The sequence below is a fragment of the Hypanus sabinus genome, chromosome 10 (genome assembly GCF_030144855.1).
Source record: "Hypanus sabinus isolate sHypSab1 chromosome 10, sHypSab1.hap1, whole genome shotgun sequence".
Taxonomy (NCBI): domain Eukaryota; kingdom Metazoa; phylum Chordata; class Chondrichthyes; order Myliobatiformes; family Dasyatidae; genus Hypanus; species Hypanus sabinus.
Genome location: NC_082715.1, coordinates 134487500 through 134506323, shown reverse-complemented (window position 1 = coordinate 134506323; position 18824 = coordinate 134487500). Strand labels below are relative to the sequence as shown.

At 43.0% G+C, this 18824-nt stretch overlaps 1 protein-coding gene across 1 annotated transcript in view; it reads left to right on the top strand.

The window, feature by feature from the left end:
- Nucleotides 1-18059, top strand: part of LOC132401141 (protein lin-28 homolog B-like) — a 242186-nt gene extending 224127 nt beyond the window's left edge. The window contains exon 4 of the mRNA XM_059983033.1: nt 17690-18059. Coding sequence (XP_059839016.1) covers nt 17690-18059 — 370 coding nt within the window. The remainder of the gene's footprint in view (nt 1-17689) is intronic.
- The last annotated feature ends 765 nt before the right edge of the window (nt 18060-18824 follow it).

The window sequence follows — 18824 nt, the reverse complement described above, 5'->3', positions numbered from 1 at the left end:
TGTAATATGTAGAAATGGAATTTGAGTGGATGCCTATAGCAGGCTGCAAGGACATATTGGGCCTCGAGGCCCGTTTCTTTGTTCTGTGACACTGACGCTTTCATTCAGTCCCCAATCCAGACGTTGATTTTGGCCCAATGATCCCCTAACAAAATATTCCACCTAATAGAAACGGCCATCCTTAGACTTTACTGACAGTAACAGCACCAGTAAAAGCCAGTGGGTGTAGTGAGATCCCTTTATTATTATCACTTGTTATTGATGTGTTAACTTAATATGCCTACCATAGTGGCAATTTGAAGTGAGTGCTCTTTACCAGACACCTATCTGTGAACTTTTAGTTCTTCTATTAACAGAGTACTGCAGTCTCAAAACTCGGGCTGTTATCATTTTTTTTTTGCTGTTAAACTCCCAAATGAGCAACAATAGTGCATGCTGAATAGATAGATCATAAGACCAGTCGGCTTTCTGGCTTGACCCGAGCACCGCTGTTTTGGAGCTCAGTACTGCAAATGGCGCCCTCCTGTGGCCACGCATGTGTTAAGCAACAGCAAGTATCCGCTGCTCAATTGTTAGCTGTTAACTTTTCGTCTGGCTAAAGACCTTGATGCTTTCTGCAGTTGTTCCAAACATTGTAAAAGTTGCATAACTGTGATGGAACACAAATTTCTTCAGAATCAGGATAAAGTTTGAACACAATGACTGACCTGAATTACGTAAGATTACGTCGTGCCAGCAGTACAGTGCAAAGGCATAAATTTACCAAAATAAATAAATAGTGCATAAAAGTGGAATAACAAGGTAATGGTCATAGATTCATGGACTGTTCAGAAATCTGAAGGTGAAGGGCAAGGAGCCATGGGCATGCGATGAATAAAACAATTCTCATTTCATTAATTCATCTAATAATTTGATTACAAACAACAATTTATATGCATGCATACCTGTTAAATCCTTTCTCAGGCAAACTTGTACATCAGACCTTTAATAGTCTTCAGGAGCAATTTCATATCTTAGTTCAGCTGCAATTTTAAAAGCAAATGTCAAATTATGGTTAAAAAATGAACTGTTGAATAAACTGAAATATGTCAAAAATACATTTATTATTTTTGCTGTTCATAGTTAATTTTGCAACATTACAATGTAACAGAGTATTACATTTTCATTTTTCACACCATAACATCACCGTAAAATGATTAAAAATGGATCATGACTAAATGAATACTTCTTAAAAATTTGATTTAATTGCTATTTTAAAATAATAATGGATTAGTGATGAACTCAAGACGAAAACATGTTGGCATAGAAAATTCTCCGCTCTGTTCCTCTGTCCTTAAATCTAAAGTACAAAGTAAATTTATTATCAAGGTGCATGTACGTCACCAGATACCACCCTGAGATTCATTTTCTTACATCAATAAGTCCATAACAGGATCAATGGAAAACCACACAACAAACCTGTTACAAATACAAAAGGAACCTGGTTGCAGCTATAAAGGAGGCAAGACAGTGGCTATATTCCATTAGGAGATGGAGGAAATTTGGTTTATCACCTAAAACACTCAGAACTTCTATAGATGTACCATGGAGAGCATTCTGACAGGCTGCATCCTGTCTGGTATGGTGGGGGGGGGGGGCAGCTGCACAGGATCGAAACAAGTTGCAGAACGTTGTAAAATTGGTCCGCTCCATCACGGGTACTAGCATCTGTAGTATCCAAGACATCTTCAAGGATTGGTACCTCAGAATGGCAGTGCCCATCATTAAGGACCTCCACCACCCAGGGCATGCCCCCTTCTCAGTGTTACAGTCAGGTAGGAGGTACAGGAGCCTGAAGGCACACACTCAGCGATTCAGCAACAGCTCCTTCCCCTCTGCCATCCGATTCCTAAATGGACATTGAACCCATGGACACTGCCTCGCTACTTTTAAAAAATTTATTCCTGTTCTTTTGCACTACTTATTTTAACTTCACTATTTAATATACACGTATACTTAGTGTAATTCAGTTATTTTTTCTAAACCATGTATTGCATTGTATTGCTGCCACAAAGTTAACGAATTCCACAACATATACCAGTGATATTAAACCTGATTCTGATTTTAATAAATAAGTAATATATATCAAGGATATAAGATGAAGAATCCTTGAAGGTGAGTCCATAGGTTGCAGGAACATTTCAGTGATGGGGCAAGTGAAGTTATCCCCTTTGATTTAAGAGCCTGAAGGTTACGCTATATGATTCTAGAGCTTTTAAAGTTGCAAAACGTAACGGTGATATCATACTCCTTCATGTAACATCATGATGTTCACTGTTTCAGAAACTGTCTACATTACTAAGGAGTACTCTTCTCAACAAATTTCTCATAACTGCCAGCATTTAGACATGCAGCTGAACGTTCGTCAGCCAGCCTTACAGACGTGCACAATTCCACCAACACTCTCCCAGCTACTGGCAAATGGTGTTTCTTCCCATGTCTGCTCCGAGCATTCTCGAGGTTAAAAGGGTTTTGCAGGTCTATCCAAGTTAAAAGTAAATGTGTTATCAAAATATGTATACATCATCATTCACTACCTTGAGATTCATTTTCTTGCAGGCATTCACAATAGAACAAAGAACATAATGAGGGGTATTGACAGGGTAAATGCAAGCAGCCTCTCTTCACGGAGGTTGGGTGGGACTATAACTAGGGGTCATGCATTAAAGGTGAGAAGTTTAAGGAGCTCATGAGGGGAACCTTCTTCGCTCAGAGGGCCATGAGGGTGTGGAACGAGCTGCCAGCGCAGGTGGTACACGTAAGCTCGGTTACGACATTTAAGTGAAGCTTGGATAGGTACCTGAATAGTAGAGGTATGGAGAGCTATGGTCCAGGTGCACATTGATGGGAGTAGGCAACTTAAATGATTCCGCACAGACTAGATGGGCCAAAGGGCCTGTCTCTGTGTTGTACTTTTCTGTGACTCTATAACAACAGAATCAATGAAAAACTAAACACAAAGAAAGACTGACAAACAATATGCAAAAGAAGACAAACTGCAAATAAAACAATGATTAAGTAAGTAATATTGAGGACATGAATTGTAGTGTTGAAAGTGAATTCACAGCTTATGGAATCAGTTCAGAGTTGAGGTGAGTGAGCTTATCTATACTGGTTCAGGAGCTTGATGGTTGAAAGGGGATAACTACACCTGAACCTGGCTGGTGTGGGACCAAAGGCTCCTACATCCTCTTCCTCCTGCTCGACGGCAGCACTGAGAAGAAGGCATGGATCACGCCACCCACAGAGAAGGTTTGGGTTCAATGGGGATGCAAATATTCCTGTCAGAAGCTGTCAGCAAGGCCACTCAAGGGACCAGCTGCACTTTGTGGAAGTGTGCGACAGCAGAAAATGCCCCTTGCGGGTCAGCCTGCTGAGGCGGGCTCATGGAAAAGTGGATACGGTCTGGTCTTTTGGGTCAGAGGATTTCAATGACTTCCTGATGCAGTGATCAGCTGCAAACTCTGATTGGTAGCAAAATTCAAAAGCTGTGGGTGGAACGATTCTGAGGTCAGGAAAGGAGAAGTTTCTGCGTACCGCAGTTTTAAATGACTGGCCTCTCATCTTGTTTGATAATTTCTCACTAGTGTGAACATCCCATTGCCTACTCTTTTTAACCTCATATGTTTGAATTAGCACAATCCTCGTTCTTCCAAATTCCAAAGAATATGGGCACAAACTGTTTAGTGCCTCTCATTTAGACAGCCTTCTCACCCCAAGAATTAGCCTGGTGATTTAGCTTTTATAAAACAACATTGACCAGGTTTAAGTATGTACGGCTTTCCTAAATGATTAGCTATTGTTTAATGACTTAAGCATCTTGCTAATAATATCTGACCTGTTCATTCCCCCCTCCTTCCACCCTCTGTCTTTCCTCTTGTTTTGAATAAATGGGGTAAACTCTTGCTGAACATTAAAGACCAGCTATCTGAGTAGCTGTCACTGTTCACCTACTGATCTACCAGCCCTGGACAACAACTCCCTCCAACCTTTACAATTGTCTTTATTTAAATTCAAGCCATGGGTTATGGTGTTACCTGCAAGCTGCATTTGGAATTCTATACTATTGCGATCACTACCCATCAAGCAGAGCTTCCCAACTTGGGGTTCACAAATCCCCTCGGTTAATGGCAGCGGTCCATGGCATAAAAATGGTTGGGAACCCCTTCCCTAGAGGACCTTTTAAGTGCAACATCTCCTGTTTATCCCCCTTCATCTAAAATAGCCCTTCCAAGTGAGGCAACACTTCACCTGTGACTCTGGTGGAGTTACCCATTATATCCAGTGCTCCCGATGCAGCGTCCTCTACATTGGTGAGACCCAACTTAGGTTGGGGGACTTCTTTGTTCAGGACCTCTGTTCCGTCCACAAGAAACAGGATTTTATGGTGGCCAACCAGTTTCCCAGTCTGACCTCTTCTTCTTGGCAACCTATCACCTTCCCCTGCTGCCCCTCCACCTTCCCTTTCTCCCATCATCCACTCTCCCCTTCTAGCAGATTCCTTCTTCTCCAGCCCTTTACCTTTTTGACCTATGATCTCCCAGCTTTTTATATGCCATATGTGACATATGTACTGTGTTTTGCACCTTGTGATGCCCGAGGAACATTGTTCCAATTAGCTGTATGCATGTGTACTGTTGAACTTGACCTTGGGGGGGGGGGGGCCTATAACTTGGAGGCGTGTCCCGGGAATCGGCACTGGGTCAGTTGTTGATTCTCTGTGATATCAACGACCTGGATGGTAATGTTGTAAACTGGATCGGTAAATTTGCGGATGACATCAAGATTGGATTGGCAAAAAAGGACAGATCCGGAACAGGCTGGAAAGTGGCGGGTGGAATTTAATGCAGACAAGTGTGAGGTGTTGCACTTTGGGAGGGCAAACCAGGGTAGGACTTCCGCATTGAATTGGGGGGCACTGAGGAGCGCAGTAGAACAGAGGGATCTTGGAATACAATCTATAATTCCTTAAAATTGGTGTCACAGGTAGATAGGGTCATAGGGAGCTTCTGCCACAGTGGCCATTATAAGTCAAAGTCAAACATGTAACTTTGATACTGTGGCCATTACAGATACTTGGTTGAGAGGGGAACTGGAAAGGACGCTCTATGTCTAGGGTTTGAATGTTTTCGGAATGTTAGAGAAAGGGTAAGAATGTTGTGGGGGAGTGTGGCGTTGTGTTATTAATCAGGGAGAGCATCACAGAAGGGGACACATGTTGGGCATGTCTATATGGATAGAATCAAGAAAGTTGCAATCACTGTGACTGGATTATATACAGACCACCCCTCAATGGCCAGCTGGACACTGATGGATAAATATACAGGAAGATTAGAGAAGGCATGTTGCAGTGGGTAACTTCAACTTTCCTAATATAGACTGGGACCTTCTGGCAAGAGTATTAGTAATGAACTATGGAGAATTGTTTTTTGGCAAGTCTACATTTGACATGCACCAAGCGCACGGTGTACTCCGGTCAGAAGGAAGGACAAGAATGGTAAGGTAGGGAAACCTTGGATGTTGAGAAAGGCAGTGATTTGCATCAAAAAGTGAAAGGGAACGTATGTAAGCTTTGATCAAGCCGAGCCTTTGAGGATATTAAGGGGCCAGTAAAGGACTCAAGGAGGAAATTAGGAAAGCCGGGAGGGCCCAGGAAAAGTCCTTGGCAAGCGAAAGCAGCATCCATCATTACAGACTGACATTGTGCTCTCTCTATGCTGCCACCATAAGGCAGGAGGTACGGGGCTGGGAGGGCCTTACGTCCCACACCACCAGGCTCAGCAATGGTTATTACCCTTCAACCATTCGGCTTCTGAACCACCGTGGATAACACCTCACCTCCATGCTGAACTAACTCCACAACCTATAGACTCACTTTCAAGGACCCTGCATCACACGTTCTCAGTAGTATAAATGATCTCTACATGATTTGTCATTTTTCCCACATTTTTGTCGGTCTTCGTTTATGTTTTTTTCATAAATTATTATATTTCTTTATTTTACTGTAAATGCCTGCATGAAAGTGAATCTCAATCAGAATAAGGTGATCAGTATATGAGTCGATATATGTGACATAAAGAATATGTAGTCTTAAAACAAATTTACTTCGACTTTGAAGTAGGATTAGAGAGAGTCCCAAGGCATTCTATACACACATCAAAAGGAGGATAACTAGGGAGCTGGTAGGACCACTCAAGGATAAAGAGGGAACATGTGCTTGGAGAATGAGGACATGGGTGAGGTCCCAAATTAATACTTTTCATCAGCATTTACCGGGAAGAAAGATGTGGAGTGTGGAGGGGTTAGTGTGGAGCTCGCTAATTTCCGAGAGCATTTCGAGATAAAGAGGTAGCGAAGGTGGTAATGAGAGAATTAAGATGGATAATTCCCCAGAGGGGTACCTCAGGTAGTTGAAAAGGGCAAGAGATGAGATTGTTGACGCTTTGATATTGTGTCATCTCTAACCACAGGCAAGGTCCTAGAAGACTGGCATGTAGCTAATGTTATTCCAGTATTTAACCAAGAAGAGAAATAGTGATGCTATGTCTTTGACTAAGTCATTGGAGAAATTGAAGAGGGAGGTGGATAGGAGAGCCTTTATTCATCACAACAGACATCCTCTTGAAAACCCCCTTGGTAGAGACATCCAAACTCAAAGGTCATCAAGATTTATCCTCGAGGACAATTGTGACATTAGGTGATTCAATGCAATAGTTCAGTGGTTCCATTTAATATCAGAGAACGTATACGATGCACAAGCTGAAATTCTCACTCTCCACAGACATCCTTGAAACAGAAGAAAAGCCAAACAGTAGATTGCCGAAAAATTACTTAAGTGCCCCAGAGCCCCCTGCCTCCTCCCTTGGAGCAGCAGCAACAACAGCAAAGCCCGCGGAGAGACCATGGGCAACAGTGCCTCAAAAAGCTAACACTTCACTCCAACATTTTTGACTTCCCGCAGGCTCTCCCTGTCACTGACAAGGGAGAGACAGATATTGCTCCTTCCACAGCAACAGGGGGCTGCAGCGCTACTGTTTTACTTCAGTATTTTGCGTCTGACAAATGGTTCCTTTGAAGTACATATTTACATCGGAAGCATGGTGTGATTGATAAGAAACCTCCGGAGTTTGAAACACCTTTGATGGGACACATTAATCCACCCAGATGTTTCAAAAGCTTCTGAAGACGTTATAGTGTTGTGAGTGCGGACTCTGAATACGCAAAGATTCCATACCAGCAAGCTGTGACCATGTTTCAGAAGTGATAAAATTTAGTCTGATCTGCTAGGCCTCCTTGATCCCTGGAAGAAGGGTGCAAAATAACTTACCCCATTGTTGCCTGGTATCTATAGGTGCCGGTTAACATAACACTCCATCCCCTCATTGTCTGATGTTCATACAAGCACATCAGGTCACTTGACTCTGCAAACTTTTTTTTGACAGCCAGCCCCTTCGGGGTTTCTCGTGCCCCACAAATGACCAGGAGATGCAGAAGATTCTTCAAGAAGGGTTAAACTTTAATTTGCAAATCAAAGCTGAGACGGTCAATGAGCTAATCGCTGATTGCCCACCAATTCTTGGACATAGCATTTTTTATCGCAATCTCCTGGTTTGGTTGTGTTAGCATATCCAATCGGTCTACAGTTGCGTATCACAAGTACATCTGCCACTATTGTTTCTACCCATTGACTTAATCATGTTCTAATCTACGTCTCTTAGCTACCTCTCATTAACACACCATTGTCTTCTACATTCTTAAGATTTCATTCTCCTACTAAATTGGGTACATGCATAGCAAATAGCAAGTTTCAAAGCTGACTACATAGTTTTGGTTACACAGCAAACAATCTCAACTTTTATATTCCAATACCCCCTGCTGCAGGCCAGCAGCCTGTACTCTGTAGATAGTACCGTTTGCTTGCAGAGCGATCACAAGACTGTTGGCAGGTTGCTTTGATCATGTACAAGAGAGTTTGAGGCAGTCTGTGTTCAAATGGCAGTAGGGACCTTACCCCACATCCTTCCTGGCATGTCCTTTTACTAGCTGGCCCCATCACTAAAAGGACCCAGTTCATTTTGTGCTCAATCCCATCCAGGCCGAAGGGACTGCCTTCTGACATTCTGTGCTCAGTTCTCCTCTCTCGGCTTGTCTACCTGGCTTCCAAGCTTGTGGAACTTGGTTTCTTTGCCACAACGCAGATCCCTTCCCGTCCGCTTTTCCAGTAATTCTCTGCAATGAGACTGCGAGTAGGCTGATTCACTTGGACTGTCTTCTCACTCTGTCCACTATGGTCAGCAATGAATTGCTGTTTCTATATACTTCGTATTCTGATTTATAGTTTTATTATTATGTATTGCAATGTGCTGCTGCTGCAAAACAACACTTTACATGACAGGTGTCAGAGATATTAAACCTGATTCAGATTCTGTCTCTGATCTTCGCTGAACTCTTAGCCAGACAACATGTGGACTACATTTGCATTCTCGGAGGCCGTACGTGACTTGAATCGTGGCTACTCATTTGCATTTTATGAGACACACTCTGTGAGTTGACTCATGGCGATAGTTTAGTCCTTACAGCAAGATACGGAAGTAGATTTCCAGCCTTTCTTCCAGGCAGATACTGCTGCTGCCCAGGCTGGGACCCGGCCGGATTCGAACTCAGGACCATCTGCCTTGAACTCCGGTGCTGATGCCACTGCACCACCGGCTGGACTACACGACAACGAATTTAACAAAAGAACTAAAATTCAAACTGTGCTTTGACAATGCCCAATATTGTTTCTTTAATCTTTTGGAACATTATTACTAAGAAAAGCAATATTCCCATTCACTCCCCAAGTGTTCTAATCTCACTCCAAGAACAAATTTCAAATTCCTAATTTGAGTAACACTATTCACCAATCACTCTCAAAGGGTAAGCATTCAACAACGTATCTTAAAACACATTCACTGCCCCCTTACATAATCTTTTAGACTTCAAGGCTTTGAAACAAAGAATGGTGAAAATTATTGTTCTTGGAGAAGTGAAAATTCCACTATCCTAATTTAGAATAACCCTATCTGTCTAGAGCCACCTTTTAGTCTAGACCTTTGCTTCCACTTGGTACATCTACATGGGTTTGTATGGTTCTTCTGTTTGGACTTTTCACAATCCTGTTCATGTTAACCCCGTGCATCTGGGATCTCTTGACGTAATCTACAGTGTATGCACCGTCCTAGCTCCAGTTGCTGCTGGTTGAAGCTATGGCCATGTTGTTGGCTCTGTGAATGTACTTGTTTGCTGATCCTGACCCGTGGATTATTTGGCTTCTCTGAGTCTATGTCAGCCCCGGTCTTACTAAGTGCATCCATCCCAGGGCTGTGCCCTCATTGTTGGAACATATCCAGAAATCCCTTGGGAAGCACACTCCCTCAAACCCAGATACCTGAGGTTCACTTTTTATCTGCCCTCTTTGTCCCCTCCTCCCTCTACACTTGTAGTATCTTGACACGAACAAGGGTAGGTCACTTCTGGATGCTGAAGCTCCTGTGCCAACTAATATATCGTGTTGCTGGCCCCTGTTAAAGCTCTTGTGTAGGTTTGTAGGTTTGATGGCCAGTACTAGCAAAGGCTGCTGCCGATAGTCGTTCGTCTGACCTGCATGCTGCCTTTACCAGTTCTATTATCTGGCCAGCGCTCCATGTGGGTGGAGAAGATTCTGCTGTGACTTCTGCCTGCCTTGATGTGTGACTCTCTCATATTCTTTCCTTCTTGCTGTACTGCCTCAGAGGCCAAAGCTGAAGCAGACCATCTCCTTTACTGTTCTTTGTCTCTTCTGGCAATGTGCCAGAAACCAGGGTGCCCTCTGTATCCACCTTACGACTGTCCTTCCTCCTCCTTTGGTCTATCTCCCTATCCCAGGCCACTATTGCAAGCTAAGTCAATCCCACTGCTTTCCCCAATCCAAAACCTCCTGGTGGTCTGGACACAGCTCTCCCTGGATAGCCCACTGCTGAGAATCACTCTCAGAACTGTATTTTCACTCTGCACGGTGGGCTCATCAGTCTTTGATCAACTGACATGATCTCACCTACTCACCTCTTCCTAAAAGTTCCAGTACCTCTCCTCGTTTCCATTAGCTGCCCGAGTTCTAACCTACTGCGCATATCAGCTTTATCTAATACGTGTACGCCTTTTGAGTGTGTCTGCTGGATTTCAATCATTTACTTTTTAAGTTTTTATATGGTTGGAGATACATTCTGGCGAATGGTCCTTCTGGCCCTTCGAGTCGTGCTACCCAGCAACCTCCACCACCTCGATTTAACCCGAATCTGATCACAGGACAATTTACAATGAACAGTCAGCCTACTAGTTAGTACATATTTGGACTGTGGGAAGAAATTGATCCTGAAAACAGAATATAGGGAGGGTGGCAGAAGGCGGAAAAACAGGATCTCTAGGATTTCTCCGGAGTGCTGCTTGTGCCACAATATGGCAGATAAACGTGTGCCCGCGAAATTGCTGCAGAGCACAGGATGGGGCTTCAGATTTCCCGATCGTTGGGATCTCTTCTGGGGACGGTGTGACTTGTACAAAAAGGGCAGGTTGTACCTGACCTTGAGGGGGACCAATGTCCTTGTGGGCATGCTTGCTAGAGCTGTAGGGGAATAGTTTGAACTAATTTGGCAGGAGGATGGGAACCAGAGTGCCAGAGTTGAGGAGAGGCCAGTTGATATACAAGCAGATGGTGGAAGTGGGGTGGGTTTTTTTTTGGTAAAAAATGAAATCAAATCAAAGAATAGCAATGTCTGGAGTTTCTGGGGGAAGCACAGGATAGATACATTCCAAAGATGAAGAAGTATTCTAAAGGGAGGATGAGGCAACCATGGCTGACATGGGAAATCAAGGACAGCAAAAGAGAAGGCATAAAATATAGCAAAAAATTATCGGGTAGTTAGAGGATTGGGAAGTTTTTTTAAAAAGCCATTACGAGAGAAGTGATGAAAAATGAAGTAAAACTAGCCCGTAAAACAAGAGACTACGAGAAATGTCTTCAGGTATATAAAGAATAAAAGAGAGACGATAGTAGATAACAGTCCATTGGAAAATGATGCTGGAGAGGTGGTATTTGGGGACAAAGAAATGATGGACAAAGTTAACAAGAATTTTGCGTCAGTATTCACTGTGGAGACACTAGCAGTATGTTGGAAATTCGAGAGTGTCGGGGGGGGGCGGTTGAAAGTGTAATTGTTATTATTAAGGAAAAGGTGCAAATGCCACTCCACTCTTTAAGGAGGGATGGAGGCAGAAGAAGGGAAATTATAGTCAGTTACCCTGATTTCAGTGGTAGGGAAGATGTTGGAGTCCATTATTAAGGATGAGGTTTGGGGGTACTTAGAGGCCGTGATAAAATAGGCCAAAGTCGGCAGAGTTTCCCTAAGGGAAATCTGTTGGAATTCTTTGAGGGAAAAAAACAGGCAGGATAGACAAAAGAACATCAGTGGATGTTGTTTCTTTGGGTTTTCAGAAGGTCTTTGACAAGGTGCCACATGTGATGCTGCTAAACAAGAGTCCGTGATATTACAGGAAAAATATTAGCAAGGAGAGAAGCTTATCTGACTGGCAGGAGGCAAGAATTGGGAATAAAGGGGGCCTTTACCATTTGGCTGCCGGTGACTAGTGGTGTTCCGCAGGGAATGGTGTTGGGATCACTTCTTTTCAAGTTCAATTGTCATTCAACTTTACATGAAAAAGAAATTCAGGAGGTGTATTGTATACATTTCTCTGGCATTAAATGTACGTATTGAACCAATTCAATCTATTGATATCCATGAATACTGTCAAACAAAACAGCATTCCTCCAGGGCCAAGGTACGAGACACAGTACCAACAGTCATACCCAGCAAAAGGCACATAGTGCACATATATGACAGCAGTAAACCAAAATAAAAATGACTGTCCTGTAAATTGACGGTGCATGGGTATTGTCAGCAAGAGCAGGCAGGCTAATGTATGTATGCGTGCACACAATCCACCTTGTTTTCCATCGAGCGAACACTGGAGAGCAACACCAATCGGAGGCCAGTCCCCAATCCAGGATGTACTTTGTGCCACCCCACCTCCGGCATTTCCCTTCCTGGATGGCTGCAACTAGTAAGCCCGAGACATGCGGCCTGGTCCTCACTGCAGCCGAGGCCACGCAGCGCCCCCACTGTCAGTCTCACCAATAAACCAGACTTGCAGTGTTTGACATCACAGGTCCATAACCCCTTGGGACCAGTTGCATTTCGTAATTTGATAATTAACCTGTCTCAGTGTGGGGGATCTCCGGACCTATCCATATCCTCCTGTATACTTTAAATCACCTCTAGATTACTTATAATACTTAATACAATGTAAATGCTATGTAAATAGTTGTTATACTGTATTGTTTAGGAAATAATGACAAGAAAAAATGCACATGCTCAAACAACGAGTGCTGGAGAGAGAACTTACAGGTTCTCCCAATCCGTGCTCTTTTACAAATACTATTGCAGTTTATACATACAGGTACCTCTAGTTAAGTTGCATTACGTCTGGCAAACAAAGCTAAATACTCTACAGATACCTGATGGGCCAGGAACAGGATTCTCAAGTTATGAAGCAGCACTATGACAGTGTTTTTAAAGATTTCTTCAAGTGTCATCTGTCTCATTAACATAGGTTTATGTCTAAGCAATCTCTCTTTAACTGAGTAAACTGCCATAATCTCCTGCTCACTGCTAAATGCACGTTGTTCAAGGCCAGCAATTAACTGATCACACATTTTCACCATATTATCTATGGGGATTTTTTCACCTGTGTTCACTATGTCACCATCATCACTACTATCTTCATGCTAATCTGCATTTAACACCATTTCAGCAATTTCCCCATCACTCAAGGAATGCACAACAGGTGCATTATTGTCAATGTTCAGCATTTCTTCAATGTCGGCTTCCTCTAACTTATTTACACTTTCGTCTGTATAAAATAGTCTTTATACTTGCTGTTCATGGAGCGTAAAATTTCTCGGTCACAGGGCTGTAATACAGATGTCACACTGGGGGCAAATAAATTGCGAAAACTTTACTTTTCACGAGAAGTTCAGCAGGGTAATGTGTGAAGCAGTTGTCCAGGAACAATAAAATTTTATGGTTTGCTTCAAGTCCAGCTTGCCTGCAATGAGCTCGTGCCGCTGGTACAAAGTGGTATTGAACCAGTCAGAAGATATTTCTCGGGTTACCCATGCATTCTTGTTTGCATAATAATGCACAGGTAGATTGCATACACGTTTCAGACATCTCGGATGTTGGCTTTTTCCAATCACTGCCAACTTCACCTCGTGTCTGCCTGCTGAACTGACACACCCAAGAATAGTTAACCTGTCCTTAGCATCTTTAAAACCTGTCAGTGCCCTCTCATCAGCCATTGTTAATGTTTTTCTAGGAACGTAGCGCGGGGACAAAGCTGTTTCATCAGCATTGTAAATTTGTTCAGGACTAAGGTTTTCATCAGATAGCATCTTGGCAAATCTGCCAATGTAATTTTCAGCTGCTTCACGATCAGCAGAAGCTTTTTCACCACAGATTTTCAAAAATTTTACACCATGACGCTTCTTAAATGTTTGCAGCCAACCCTTTGAATATTGACACTCACCTTCAATGTTCAGTTCTTCAGGGTATATTCTAGCTTGTTTCATATCAACATGCCATTCAGTGGCATACGTTCACATCTTCGTTGTCTAATCCACTCAATCAACACTAGGTCAAGACCTTCATTTTTTGCCCTATGCAGTGTTTTCCTGTTTATCATTAGTTTATGGTTATCACTGTCACTATAAAACTTCAGTAACTTGTCTTTCTGTTTCTTTAAATCATACACAGTGGTAGTTCCGACACCATATTCTTCAGTAAGACAGCGCAGACACACCACGATCAAGCTTCTGCAATAACTCCACTTTCTGCGTTATTGATAATGATAGATGCTTCCTTCTCTTTTTCTCATTGTTACCCATAGGGGTATCTGCAGCTCAATTTGACATTTTCACAGTGAAATTAAACACAAAGTCAACAGTGAACACAAAATATCAGCGAACAGCAAATGCACGTGTAACCAGTACGAGCGCTGAGCCACAAGTGACGTCTGGCGGCCTCTGCTAGTGCTGCCACGTCACTCCTGAGTGACGTCAGCTGTTGGCGCGCCAAACAAGCCTTGTTACGACATGCTCCACACTCCATGAATAGAACTTCGGTTTTCGGAGCTTTTTGGATTTCAAAGAAGGGGTTGTGGACCTGTGCCAGTGTCTTGCGATCACAAAGAAAATGTCCGAGGCAATCACTCACAGTTGGACTGCACACTGTGTTAACACATTAACTCAACACCTTTCTGTAGCGGGGGCAATACAGTTCGCACCAGGTCCAGCTCCTCCACAAGTGAGCAGCTGGCTGATGAGGTAGACCTGCAGTACCTGGGGTTCTTAATGTCCTGCGTTGCCATGCGATCGGAAAGAGGAGTTTTAGAAAAGACAAAAGTACAGCTTTGGTTGCCCCTGAAAGGCTGATGCTTATGAGGGTGCCTCCATCTTACTGGAAGGAGATTTTTACATTATTTGTCAATGATCTGGATAATGGAATTGATGGCTTTGTGGCCATAGTTGCGGATGATATAAAGATTATTGGAGAGGCAGGTGGTTTTGAGGAAGTGGACAGTTTCAGAAGGACCTGGACAAATTGTGAGAATGGGCAAAGAATTGGTAGATGGAATCGAGGCAGGCCACAACTTCTGCCAGCCATTCTCTAGTGTTGAAGGCTCTACCTTCTCCCACCCTCGAGCAATGAACGGAAGAAGATCCTTCATGTTAAATTCTTTAATAAATGTCTGTACAGAATTGCCAGCGTTCACCTCATCTAACAGACGTTTCACAAAAAGTGAGCGATACTTGACCTTTAGAGAGCGCTGTATTCCTTGGTCTTGGGGTTGGATACACGATGTTTGGTGGTAAACTCACTGTCAAAACACTATTGTTACACAGGAGTTCAGCTTTGGGGTGAGCTGAACTGTTATCCAAAACAAGAAGAACTTTGCAACCTTTGGGCAGCCTTACAGATGAGCAATGTGTGCTGGCCTTGGGCACAAAATATTTTTCTCTATCGATGGTAACCTAGCCATTTTTTTATTTGCACGATATGTTACTGGGTAGATTTTAACATCTTTCAAGGTTCTAGGGCATATACTTATTCTAATCACCAGTGGTTTACGTCTGTGAGTACCTGCCGCATTTGAGCACCATAAAATGGTAATGCTGTCCTTAGATTGTCTGAATCCTGTGAGAACTTCTTTGTTTTCCTAGGTGTGCATTCCCAGATGAAACTACATTATACACCCAGCTCAGGACAGCTTAGCTTGGTTCATTATCATTTGCTGTTTATCCATCTCTTCATGGACCATAGGGCCCAGCTGGGTTTGAACTCTGGACCATCTGCATTGAAGACCAGTGCTGATGCCTTTACATTATCATTACTGCCTGACAATTCGACTCTTATCACTCCGAAGCTGGCAAAACCATGGTTTGTAAGAACACTTGATCACCCTCAGTGTTCTTACAAATTTTCGTTGTATTTCTAATGCACATTTGCTTTAAAGCAATCTCTGTTTGCGTAGAATTGCAAAATGTTTTCCCTTTGATGCTTTCTGTCATACACAGTTGATGAACCAGTGCCATATAAGTCACACAGCTTATGCACAGAAACATCATGGTCCAGTTTTTTCAACATTTCTACCTTTTCTTAGATCAATATGGACTGTTGTTTGCATTTGACACCACCACTGGTACTTGCACTTACCTCAGAAGCCATAGCTAAGGTTAAATTTACATAAAATAAGCACAAAATAATTGGCACTACCACCAACAAGTGCGATGTAAATAGTGAAAATAGGGTGCGTTAGTCAAGAAGAGTCTCGCCACACTTAGTGCTGTGCACTCAGCGCCATCTGGTGGCCACCCAGTAAACCAAGTCGTTCAAATTAATTGGTGGTTGACCTGTATACGGAAAGCTTTGGTTATGCGCTTTGGTAGAAGGAATAAAGGCATGCTTACAAGACCTTCACCTCATCATGCAAACGCCATGCTGACAGCAGCCAAGGTCAGGGTCAAACCCACGTCTCTGAGGCAGTGAGAGGGCAGGTCTGGGGCACCCACGAGTGAAGAGGATGCTTATTATGTGCTATTTCCCACCTCGAGGGAGTTGAAGGTTGGATAACTGGAGGCATTTAAAGTGGAAGAAGATACATTTTTCATTGGTCAGGGAATTGAGGACCATGCAATACTGGAACAGAAAATGCCACGAGACCTGGGGCAGATGAGCCGTAATCGTATCGAATACCAGGGCAGCCTGAGAGGTCGAGTAGCCTATTTAATGTATTCCTGTGTTCTAGAACATGACAGTCACTGACCACTTTATTAGGTGAACGTGTACGCCTGCTTGTCAATGCAAATATCTAAATAGCCAATTACTTGGCAGCAACACGATGCATAGAAGGTCAAGAGGTTCAGTCATTGTTCAAACGAAACACCAGAATGGGGAAGAAATGTGATCTAAGTGACTTTGACCATGGAATGATTGATGGTGCCAGATGGGGTGGCTTGAGTATCTCAGAAACTGCTGACCTCCTGGGGTTTTCATCCACAGCAGTCTCTAGAGTTTACAGAGAATGGTGCGAGAGAAAGCAATAACAATAGATGAGCAGCAGTTCTGTGGGCAAAAGCACCTTGTTAATGAGAGAGATCGGAGGAGAATGGGCAGACTGGTTCAAGCTGACAGGAAAACGACAGAAAGTCAAGTAACCAGGCATTGCAGCACTGGTGTGCAGAAAAGCATCTCTGAACGCACAACACGTTGAACCTTGAAGTGGATGGGCTACAGCAGCAGAAGAGCACAAACATACACTCAGTTGCCATTAATAGGTATGGGGGTGCCTAATAAAGTGGCCACTGAGTGTATATTTCAATGTAAGGAGTATTGTAGGTATGGCAGATAAACTTGGAGCATGGATAATCTCATGGAATTATGACATGGTCATCAGTGAGACTTGGCTGCAGTGGACATTGTCTACCTGGACTCTGACCACTGGTCCAGAGAGTTAGGTCACTTGGCATTCAGGACGAAGAGGTGAATTGGATTCAGTATTGGTTTTGTAGGGGGGAAGACAGAGATTGGTAGTAGGTGGTTGTCCCTTGGGCTGGAGGTCTGTGTGTGCTGCAGGGATCGGTCCTGCGTCCATCATCTGTATCAATGCTTTCGATGGTAATGTGGAAAATTTGCGATGAAGCCAGGATTGGGGGTATAGTGGAGAGCGAGGAGGGCTATCTAAGCTTGCAGTGATTCTTTTCTTCCCCCCCCCCCCCCATAGTTGCTCTCACAGATATTTCCAGCGATAATGTTTGGATTACAATGAATACATTCATGAGTAGTACTACCCATTGATATTTTTTCCTATGTTGTCATGATTACATCATTAAAATCCTTTGTGGATTTCTCAATATTCAGTATTGCAACAGGCAGAGGACCACTGATTTTATACAGGGTATTCAGCTGCCTCTCAGTGTTGCTGCAGCTATGGTTATGACTCTCATTTTGTTTCTATGCAGATGTTACAACTGTGGAGGCCTTGATCACCATGCTAAGGAATGCAATCTACCTCCTCAGCCAAAGAAGTGCCATTACTGCCAGAGCATCATGCACATGGTAGCCAATTGTCCTCTCAAAAATGTCCCACCACAGTCCTTTATTCCTCAGGGAAAATACGAAGCAGATCCTCAACCTTCCACCTCCTCATATGCTGCTTTCCCGAGGGAAGTGGGAGGGGCTCAAGGCCACCCAGCTCCAGCTCATCTTCAGGAGGAAAAGCCCGAGATGGAGAACTCTGGCAAATCATTTCACGAGGCTTCTGCGTGCCCAGAAGAACAAAGAAGAAAGGGGTCTTCCGTTCAGAAAAGGAAAAAAACAGAAAGCAAATAACCACACTTGAAGTGTTTCTTTTTGAAGAAATAAACAGGATCTTAAACTACCTCATACTTGAAAAAGTAAAGGGGAAGTAAACCCACACACTGCTACTCCTTTCTTTGAAAACAAAGGATCTATTAAATCAACTGAGACTTTCAACTGGTTAATTCAATCTTTGCAAAGCGTTACCTTTGGATTAAATTAGTGCACATCCAGTGTGTACTACTTTTACCTAAATATGCAGAAACTTCCCAGTGAAACATATTTTCATTGTCGAATGCCGTGTTTCCTTTCCTTGACTTTTCTAACCTTTTATAATGAATACTGTTCACAATCCATTAGGTGTCCTCCCGGAACTGCAAAGCAATACACAATCTGATCAACGCTGGAGCTTTATTGCAGAGGCTCCGTCCGATTCGGCGGGCAGCTGAAGCAAAGCTGTTTATACACATTGAATACCAAAGGAAACCCAGATGTGGATGCTACCAGAGCTGGGGTACCAAGGAAATCAGCAAGTATCTGGCTAGATGTCTGCTAATTATATATAATAACACAAGAGTGCATCTTTCTTCTGTAAGCAAGATCACTACTGAGGTACATGCCTCTGCCATGGACCTTAATATTGGGGAGTTGAAACTACAGATAATGTGAATGTGTTTGTGTCTTTATGTTGCAAGTGCTTTTTGGGGGGTTTTTTTGTTAATTGTGTCTTAAACTCAAATCTGTGAACACTGTAGTATACTTTCAAATAAATATATATAATGTACAGATATATATAGC